Source organism: Mus caroli, unplaced genomic scaffold, assembly GCF_978045245.1.
Source record: "Mus caroli unplaced genomic scaffold, Mus_caroli_1 scaffold_6, whole genome shotgun sequence".
Classification (NCBI taxonomy): Eukaryota; Metazoa; Chordata; class Mammalia; order Rodentia; family Muridae; genus Mus; species Mus caroli.
The window spans coordinates 4285378-4296097 of NW_028227261.1; the positions used below are offsets into that span (position 1 = coordinate 4285378).

Sequence of the window (10720 nt, forward strand, 5' to 3'; positions counted from 1 at the left end):
AGATGCTTTCTCATGCCTGCCTGGCCTATTGGTATAGCAGGAGCTCTGGGGCCTGGCTGCTAGGCCTTCCTCCCACTGTGGTAGAGGAAGTAGTGCTAGGATATATCTTTGCCACACTGTTGGTTAAGGCTGTCACCAGTGTCCTTCCTTGTTAGAGGAGGCGTAGGCCTTGGTAGGAGTGTCAGATTCAGACATTCAACAGGCAGGCTGAATCAGTGCTCATGGTTCTGGTAGCTGGAGGTGGGCTTTGCCTAATCCCCTTGCTCCATGGGATGGAATATCCATGCCCACTCCCTGGCTCCCCCACTGATCCCCACTGGACTTGGGAGATGAGGAAAATGGTTTTGGGGCTCGCGAGATGGCTCAACGGCTCTTCCAAAGGTCCCGAATTCAAATCCTAGCAACCACATGGTGGCTCACAACCACCCATAAGGAGATCGGATACCTGCTTCTGGTGTGTTAGAAGTCAGCTACAATGTACTTATATATAATAATAAATCAATCTTTGGGCTGGAGCGAACAGGGACCGAGTGAATGGAGTTGACCGGAGTAGAGGTCCTAAAAATTCAATCCCCAACAACCACCTGAAGGCTCACAACCATCTGTACAGCTACAGTGTACTCACATAAAATAAAGGAAAAGTTTTCAACTCAGAACTTAAACACCCACGTGACTCCCTTTCATTCCACGAAGCCGCTGAGATAGGGCAATGTGCAGTTACTAAGCTGCCTCAGATCTGTTCTGGAGATGCTACAAAGTTACAGGGTGCAGCACTTAGCACAGGAGACCCTCCATCCATCCTCAGGGGTCCTAGCCTGTTTCCTTTCCAGCGCAGGCACCAGCCTGCCCTGCCTTTAGATAGGCTCTGAGGAAAGAGAGTGATCCAGCCTGAAGGCTTTGGGAGTCGGGGGTGTGTGTGTGTGTGTGTGTGTGTGTGTGGAGTCTCACAGCCTGTTAGGGAGCCCTTCAAAGCCGTGGCTCTCAACCTTCCTAATGCTGCAACCCTTTAACATAACCCCTCTTGCAGTGGTGGTGTTGACTCCCTAACCATAAAGTTACTTTCACCGCTACTTCATAGGTAAGTAAGTCTGCTTCTGTTATGAGCTGTAAATGTAAAGGTCTGTGATTTTCAGTCTTTTGGGGTTCACCACGTAGGTACCCTCCCAGCACAGAGTCCATCTTTATGGGCAGGGAGCCTGCCTTTGGGCAGCATGCCATGTTTCACCACTGACATAAGGGCCTCAAAGGCTCTGTGAGGCAAGCTCCCTCAGATGCTGGGCTCGCCAAACTTAAATCTGCCGGACACTGTATCCCGAGCTAGATCCTTCCCACCACACCAGTGTAAGCCTTTGCACAAAGGAGTCCCAGAAGACAGAGCAGCAAGAGGTTGACCTCGTCAGGTGTTAGTGGCGCACACCTTTAATCTCAGCACTTGGGAGGCAGAGGCAGGTGGATCTAAGTTTGAGGCCAGCCTGGTCTACAAAGTGAGTTCCAGGCGAGCCAAGACTACGCTGTCAAAAGATGAAGGCCATGACACCCACCATATAGGAAACATTTTATTTCAAAAATTAAGGAAGCACCCTAAGACCTCAGGATGCTGGACACAGAAGCTACAGAACAGACAAAAATAAATATACAAATCTGCCCAGCCACTGGTGACTGAGTGCCGCCTTCCTATGGAAGGCGGTCTTCATAAGTCTCTGAAGTCATAAATATAAGAAAAATCCCTTATAGATCAATACCAGGCACAGAACTTCTCATAACTTAGTTTTGTCCTAACATATAAAAGCTTTGTACATGTGACAGGGACAATCCCATACCCAGGTGGCCCAGCTTCAATCCCTGTTAGTGTAGAGACGTGTGATAAGCAGTGGGTTACAGCCCAGAGCCAGTGGCAAAGGTGACGCCCAGGGAGGGATAGTCCTGGACTCCCAGTGGGTACACACAAAGTGCCTACTTCTTACTATCCTTAGTTTTGGTGGGGGCCCCTGATGTGGAAACCTGAGCAGCTCTGGAGCAGGGCAGAGGGGCCCTGTGCAAGTGTGCACTACCCTGCAGTAATTGCTGCAGGCCGTGCCCTTCCTCTGGAAAGCCTCCTAGCCTGTCCCCAAGAGGACTGAACAACACTGTCCCCAGTACTGAGATTAGCTCCTCACACACACATACACACACACACACAGGACCCCACCCTGCTGTGGCAAGGCACTCCATAGCAGAGCGTCAACAACTCTGGTGGCCCTGGGAGGCAGCTCTTTTAAGGTTCAGAGAAAAGAAAGCGCTCGCTGGAAGGATGGGCTGGCGGCACCAGAAAATGAAACAAGCCTAACCCTAACCCACACATCCCCAAGGGAACCCTAGGTCACCAGGGGCCCTCGGTTGGGAGAGCACTGCCCCCTACCTATCGCCTTTCCCAGAGTCAGGTGCCCAGCAGAGCCGTCTAGAACATGGCTTTCAAAACAGGAAGCAGGTGGGTACCTGGTAAATTAAGGCAGCCCCCTCTGCCAACTGGACAAGAAGGCAGCAGTAGGCATGTGATGGGATAGAGACTTCCGTTCCTAGAGCCTCATCTGCCCTTGAGTTCACTAGAAAAAGGCAACTCTGAACTTTGGCTTTGTCTATAACAAAAAGTCCTAATGGCCTCTTCCCCCCAAAAGGTAACAAACCCCAGCCAAACCTACCGGGTACAAAGGGGTCTCAGCTCCCAAACCCATGAAACCACTCAAAGTCACAAAGAAACCCAGGGATCCCCTAAGCTGTGGTCCAGGTGCCCTAGTACTTGTGTCCCTGGCCCTATGACCCTAGAAATCCTAGGTTTTCCACACACGGCAGAAAACCACAAGCTTTTCAAACCTACGGCCAAGTGCTGGGGCCGCCCCACTAGGCTCTCTTTAGAAGCAGGGGTCTCTGCTCCCAGGCCCTTAGCTAAGTATCAGTGAGGCTCCCGAGGAGCTGCCAGAGCAAGCCAGCTCTGCGAGCTTTGCTCCCGTCCTAGGGAGGGCCTCCTTGCCAGGCAAGAACACGTGCTATGGGGACAGAGCTTGGACTCACACTGCTCAATCTCAGTATTTAATTTCTATACGGTGAGACCCGACAGTGGTGTGAACACCCCTCTACCTGCAGCACTGGAGGAGCCTTGGGACTGGATGGGGAGTTTAGCACTTCACTGTAGCCTTTGCCTTTGTTTTCCCTGATTCCCAGTGCTCCAAGCCAGGCCACTTTCTTACCATTACAGGACCTTCTGCCCTGGGAGCGCACAGGCCCAGGAGAGGGCAAGGAGAGGCTCCCTGCACGGTGAGCTGGATGCTACGAGCTGGGGGTGACTTCTGAAGGCTGATTCATGATGGTGGTCACCACCACCTTATTTAGTCCCCAGAAGCTGTGACATAGGCCCTGAATTCACAGAACCTTTACGCAGTGCATCGAGGTGCTCACTAAGCACCCTGGAGCCACTTCCCTGCAGGTGCCAGGCCCCTTGCACCAAGGCCCTCCCCTGGGCCAGGCCTGGGCTAGTGCAACTCCTCGGGGTTCTGTGGCAGCCTGTGGTAGCCTGCATCCACGTCACTGCTACCACTGTTCAACTCGAAGCCACGCCCCCCTGCCGGTGTCTGTGGCATGAACTGGCGGAAGATGCTCACACTGCCGTGCCAGAAGGTGGGCTCTGGAAGCCGCCCCACCACACTCCACGCCCGGGTCTCTGGGTCATATGCCTCTACCACGTCCGAGAGTTCAAAGGTGTTGTCGTACCCCCCAGAGACATAGAGTTTGCCTCCCAGGACGGCCAGGCTGCCCCCAACGTGTACCTGTGGGTCAAGATGGAGGAGTGAGAAAGACAAGCAACCGTGGCTGGGCAGACCGCTCTCCCTGATTGCTCTAGTAATTTCCAGGGAACAGCTCAGTATGTCACCACAGCACTGAGAACCATCCTCAGACAGCTTTCCAGATGTAGAGACAGAGCAATACAATGCTTCTCCTTCCCCACGTGGTCAACATGGTCTCAGGTGTGGCCCACACCCAGCATCCCTGCATCAGCCCTCTAGGGCAGGCTTGTCCATTGTACAGACAGGATGAAGTATGCTGGTACAGCCATTGGGGACCCTGGTCAGATGCTACAAAGCCTTCCAAGGGTCACTACACTATCAGCCTTAGACCTTTCTCAGCAAGCAGAGACAGGAGGCCCTGACCAGACAGCAGCAGCAGCAAGGGTCCTCCCCTCCCAGTCCCCCATTCACAGCACACAGTGTGTCTAATAAATATATTACATCACCAAGGCCAATTCCTCAGGAAGCAAGCAGGGGTATGTCACACCCAGAGACCTGTCTGAGCTCATTCCCTTTAGCCACAATGGCTGCTGGTGTTCACACAAACACACCAGCCCCGGGGCCTCAGTATTTAGTCTCTTTGTGGGAAACTCATCTAATTCCTCATCTCTTCTGTTTGGTGGCTCACAGTAAGGGTGCGGCAACCACTGGCCTGGTCCCTTGAGATCCTAACACACACACCCCCCACCCCCCCACCCCTGTACCTTCGAGTTTCAAAGGTAGACTGTAGCAGCAGCCTCCCACTAACTCAGAGAACACCTGGAGAGGGCTTAGTAGAAGCTCCACCTACCATGACTGTGCCCCAAACAATCTAAATGACAGTGCCGTTGCAAAAGCGGGGCTAGCCTGAGCTTACAGGCGCTGCCACACCTGCAGACTTACCTGATTCATGGATGGGATCTTGTCCCATTCGTCTTTAGTGGGGTTGTAGACGTCCACCTCGGCAGAGTCATCCCTGTGGAGCAGTGGAGGAAGAGGCACCCGGTTAGCCAGAAGCAGCCTCGGGTGTGAAGGGCCACAGGGCCCTCCACTTGGGGACTCTTCCCATGAACCTGTATGTATATTTATTTTTGAGACAGGGTCTTGGTTTGTAGTCCAGGCTGGCTTTGAACCCACTGGGTATCTCTACACTCCCTGCTTTCTTTCCAGCAGAGACCAAAGAGCCACAGCTTGAAGGGGCCAGGCTGGACAGGGATCCCTCTCTTCCCTCTTCAAGGCTGCCACCCCCAGTCATAGTCAACATCTTCGCCTTTTCCAGAAAGCTGCACGGAGTGGGTACACGGCAGGGGCCCCAGACAGCAGCTTTCACTGGCCACTGAGAACAGCTACAGAGTGCTATGGTCGTCACAGAGCACTGGCTGTGTGTGTCCCTGACAGGGCTCTTGGGACATAGGTGCACCCTGGGATCACAAAACACTGTCTGCTTTTATCCAGGCACTGAGGTTGGGCTGACCCGGCTTCCTGTGTGGGTGGCACAGAAGCAAACCACTAGCTGGGCAAAGCCCTCCCACTTCCACGTGGAGGGCAGGCAATCAACATCAACTCCCATCTGTAAGGAGAGCCAGCAAGTGTCAGGACCCAGAACAGCCATGGGGAACAGTCCGCCCTAGGACCTTAGGACCGGAGGGCATTCTCAAAGGTACTGGGCTGGCAGCCACTGTGGAGGGGCTGAAGCAAAGACCTGGCACTCTTCAAAGTTGTATTTATAGCCAGGCCCTCCCACTTCTTAAAGATACCACAGGAGGTGGGGTGGACTAGTGAAGGGCCAGGCAGTTTTATAACAGGATCCAGGAAAGTTCCAGGGCATTCTCAAAGATCTTCAGGTTCTGGGATTTAAAGACGCCAGGTCCCTCAGCCTCTCAGATGCCAAGCAAAACACCTCTGTCCCCTTTTGACTCCTCAGAGTACAAACACCTCCTGCTTGGAGGGGCAGGACAGGCAAAGGTCACTGCTGTTCCTGGGCCCAGAAGCAGAGGGTACCCACCTGTGGGATCCCAGATCAAAGTCTGTGACCAAAAGGAGACATGGGGCAATGTCTGTCATTCCCTCCCTCCCTCTGTCCCAGCCCCCACAGCTGCTGGCAGACACTGGACCAGGAAGCAAAGCAGCGAATACACACACGTGCATGCACACATGCACACACAGGACACAGGCATCCAATTTTTCTCCCAGATGCCCAGTAGCCACTTTAGTCAAGGTGTATTTGACTGTGACCTGACCAGGCATCAAAAACCTGCAGATGGGGCTAGGGTAGAGAGCTGAGACGTCTCAAGATCTTGGTCTCACTCAGACACGTGCATGTGCCTGCACATCTATGTGGCCAATGGATGCATGGTAAGCCACTAGATGCATAGCTAGGCACTGCCAAGACTCCACTATCCTTGATGTGGACTGAATAAGAAAACCTAAAGCCCACAGCAATGATCTAAGGGGTGTCCCTAGCCTCTGATCCCAGCTTGGCCTCCCCAGTACTCATCTATAAAATGGGCACAGGGATTAGGAGTCAAAAACCAGTACGCCATGGCCTCACCTGACGAAGTACATGAGTCCATTCAAAGTCACAGTCTTGGGTGCAAAGGACCAGGGTGGGAGCTGGCCACAGTTCACCAAAGACCACAGGTCGGTGTCTGGGTCATAGCATTGTATCACCATGGTCTCCTTGCCTGCCAGGGAGCCGATGGCGTAGAGTCGGCCTCGGCAGGCAGTGGTAGAGCAGTTGTCCATGGGGTAGGTCATAGGCTGCAGTGCCTCCCAGGAGTCGGTGGCATGGTCATAGCGCTCCGTGCTGTCGGCCGCCACCACATACAGAAGGCCGTCTAGCACTGAGGAGCTGTGGTACTCTCGGGCCTTGAGCATGGGTGCCACCTCCGTCCACTCGTTCACACTCGAGTTGTATCTCCACACGCAGTCATAGAGCCGGGAGCCATCAGACCCGCCTGCCGGGGCGTACAAAGGACAGATGGTCAGCCCACATGCGGTGAGTCACCCACCTGTGCCTTCCTGGACTTCAGGGTCGGCCTCTCCCTAAGGAGGAATTAGTCTCACCCCTGTCATCTGTCCCCTTGAAGACCTCACCAAACTGTCACTGAGGCACTGAACTAATTGCTATCAAACCAAGGACGAAAGATGCTGTGGGTCTCAATAGTCTTGGACTACGGTTTCAGCTAAGCTGGTAGGGCGCTTACCATAGCACGCATGAAGCCTGGGTTTGCTCCCCAGAGAGCAATACATCTATAATCTCAGCCCTCAGGGGTTCGGGTTACCCTGAATTACATGAGACCCCATCCCAAGAAACAAAACGAGGGCGGAGAACACCGGCTACCCTTTCTCAGGCCTGGGTTCCATTCCCAGCATCCACACAGCAGCTCATAAGCATCCATGACGCTTGTCCTAGAGGATCTGGTGCCCTCTTCTGGCTTCGGTGGGCACCAGGTATGAACGTGGTGCAGGTTACACCCAGGCAAAACACGCACGTACATAAAAAGTAAAATAATAAAATGAGAAGTGCCCTCCCCCACCAAAACCACCACACTTAACTAACTCAGAACAGCCAAGCCTTGGCTCTGGGTGGCTCTTCCCGGTACACACCAAACATCGGACTTGGCCACCAAATCCTAGACTTCCTGGGCACTTTCAAACCAGGATTGTGCCAGGGCAGGGTGAGAATACACAGCGTTCCCCAAGAGACCTAACACAGCAAGCCACACCTCCATACACTCTGCCATTCTAGTTTGCACTTTAGTGGAGGGCACAAGGGCGCGTTTCACTTGAAATTCTTATCAAGCTATACAAGTATGACAGACACTGATATGTGTGTGTGTACAAGTCTTTTTTAAAAGGCTATTAAGGAGGCAGATCTCTGTGAGGTTTGGGCCAACCTGGCCTACAGAGAGAGTTCCAGGACAGAGAAACCCTGTCTTACAAAACAGTGTGTAAAGTGGATCTAAGACCACAAAACTTTCATGCTATCAGGAGACTGCAGGAATCCTGGAGGCTGTGCCCCTTGCCTTTCCCTGCTGGCGCCCGCCTTGAACAGGACAGAGACATTCTGTCTGTCTCTCAGCCCGGAGCTATTGAGGAAAGAGAGTCTGAGGCATCTGTGGGCCTTTTACAGGGACCCTGCAAAGCAGCTGAAGCGGCTTCCTGACCCTCAGGAAAATCCCCTACCAGCAGCTGAATGCCAGGACGGTGCCACCGGCCTAAACCTGATTAGCTGTTCAGCTGTGACATTTATTCAAGGGCGAGTCTGGCCAGTTCTGGGAAGGCGTTCTCTGCTCAAAATCACTAGCCAGACTTCAGAGGAGATGGGGGCAGGGTGGCAAGGGAGGAACCCAAAACAACAGAGTCGGTCTCAGGTTGTTAAAGAGGGCTACACTCTGGCAGGCTTCAGCAGAGAGCTGGACTCAGGGCGGCTGGTCAGAACGTCCGGACACTGACGAGTCGGGATGTGTCCCTCTTCTGTTCCGACATAGCAACATCAGGGTAGGCTTTATGTGGAATGTGCCACCCTAAGCACAGCCCCCGTGACGACCCAGCCTCATGCCTGCCTGCCTGATAATAGGGCCAGAGGCCTCAGTGGTCTTTCCTTATATAGCAGTTCCAGAGGCCATCCCTCTTGGCCTCCTGTAGCTTCCCTCCAGTTTGATCAGGGATTCATCCTTAGTGAAAAAACGTGGGAGAAGCCCAGTACTGGGGCAGGCTGGGGCCCGCCTACCGTGACTCGGCAGTGTTTTGGGGTTTCAGCCAAGTAAGTGGAAGAAAATCTCTCAACATGTGACCATGTTTACAGTCGTAGACTAGAACAGCCTAAATACCATGTGATCCACACTGCACCGCCTAGGTGCGGGTTCTAAGAAACCTGGTCACTGGTGACAAAGCCTTGAGTCAGGAGGCCCCTGTGGCTTAGAAGGGAGGGAGAAATGTCCCTGCTTTGGGGAGGGAAAGATGCCTCACCAGGCGCCAGCCTGCATCCTGTCCCCGCATTCCTTGGGGATTAAAAGAAAGCACCCATTGTGCCAGGTCAAAGCCCGGTCTTTTCCAACTCAAAAGAGGGAGGTACCTCAGGGCAAGGAGTTGGCTAAGCAAGGCAGACTGTACCACAAGGGGCACAGAGACCCACAAAGGAGCTATGTCTCTGCTCTTACAGGGAGGCTCTTCTAGCTTAAAAACAGATGGAGAACTTAAGGAAGTAGCCCTGCCAAGGGCTAGGTCAGGCCCTAGGAGGCCAGGTCCTGAGTGTATCTCTCTTGGAAATCCACCAGCGCACTCACCCGTCACGTAGATGTCGTTGCCCAGAGCCACGATACTATAGCCCCCACCTAAGTGATCGGGGAACTCGGCCAGGTAACGCCACTGGCCGGTCTGCGGATTGTAGCAGTCGACCGTGACCAACTCGTCGCAGTCCTGGTCGCAACCTCCCACCAGCACCAGGATCTCGGCCAGGCCGGTGGACGGGCGCGGACGCATGCGGGGGCAGGGCCCGCGGTCGTGCCGGTCGTAGCGAGCCGCCTGGAAGTCGCGGGCCTCGCGCAGCAGGCGCAGGCAAGGCGGGCAGCGCGCCACCAGTGGCTCGGCCTCCACGTGTGCCAGCAGGTAGAAGCGGCGCACGAAGGGCAGGCGCACAGCCTCCAGCAACTGCGGCCAGTGCGGCGCGCGGCGCGGCGGGTCCGCGCGGACCCAGCGCAGCGCCAGCTGGTAGGCCGCCTCCTCCTTGGGCACGCACAGCCCGTCGTCGCGCAGGTAGCGCAGCAAGCGCGCCAGCGGCAGCCTCTCCAGTTGCTCGGCGCCCAGTTCGCCCACGTGGCGCAGGATGAAGCGCTGCGCAGCGCTCGCCAGCCCCGAGCAGCTGAAGGCCTCGGCGAAGTCCTGCATGTCCAGGCAGTTGGCCAGGTCGAGCTGCTGCTGCAGGAAGGCGCCGCACGCCTCCTTCACGGCGGGGAACTGCAGCAGGTCGGCGGCGCGCAGCAGCGGCTCGGCGTTGTCGCCGCTCACCGCCACTCTGCCGGTGTAGCTGAAGTCCAGGAGCAGCTGCAGCATGTCGGGCGGCACCCCGTGCAGGCGCACGCGCTCGGCGCGGCTCTCGCGCAGCTGGCCCGCGAACATGGCGCGGAAGTAGGGACTAGCGGCCGCCAGCACGGCGCGGTGCGCGGGGAAGTCGCGGCCGCCCGCCGCCTCCAGGGTCACATCCAGGAACTTGCGCTCAGCGCGCAGTTGACTGAGGCCGCGCAACAGGCTCAGGGCGTGCGCGGGATCGGAGAAGGGCAGCACGGCCAAAGGCGCCGGCCGCTCCATGACGCGGAGCTGCGGGTCACAGGGACGCCCCGGCGCGCCGGGCACCGCCTCTATAAATACGCAGACCAGCCGCGGCCTCCGTGGGCGGGGTCTGTTGGGGCGGAGCGCCACTAACCTTGCCCATTTAACCCTTCTGTTCCCAGTACTGCGGTCTGAGTCACAGCCGCCTACGCCGGCCCCTTTCCTCCCTTCCGGGGGTTCCAGTCGTCTCCAGCTGACGCTCCGCTGAGAACGGCGGGTGACAAGTGAGGGCTAACCACTCCCCAGCCCAGCGGTTTGCAGAAAGAGGTCTGGAGAGGCGAGCTCGGCGCCCGAATCCGTAATCACCCCTTTGGTCTCAAATTCCCTATTGCGCTCCTGGGAACTTCAGAACATCTGGGAGTGACGACCCTGTTTTAGTTTCAGTGGCTCCAGGGGTAGCTACTTAACCCAGTCAGATTTCAAATGGTATTTTCACAATTCAGCACCAAAACACGAACAAATTCGAAGGGTTTTCGTCGTCGTCTTTTATTCTTGGCGCGTTTAAGCAAATTGGTGGGGCCAGACTCCAGGAATGTGCTCCACAGTGTTCATGCCTGAGTTTCCAGCGCATCAGCAGTCAAGTTTAGTCA

The 10720-nt window shown here is 55.4% G+C and overlaps 1 protein-coding gene across 1 annotated transcript; it reads right to left on the minus strand.

Moving 5' to 3' along the window:
• Positions 1–1543: 1543 nt before the first annotated feature.
• Klhl21 (kelch like family member 21) lies at positions 1544–10147 on the minus strand. Its single transcript, XM_021160366.2, has 4 exons — positions 9089–10147; positions 6349–6754; positions 4701–4773; positions 1544–3800 (listed from the first exon to the last, which is right to left on the minus strand). Exons 1-4 carry the CDS (start codon positions 10107–10109, stop codon positions 3507–3509), a joined length of 1794 nt encoding a protein of 597 aa, XP_021016025.1. The 5' UTR covers positions 10110–10147; the 3' UTR covers positions 1544–3506.
• Between the last annotated feature and the right edge of the window lie 573 nt (positions 10148–10720).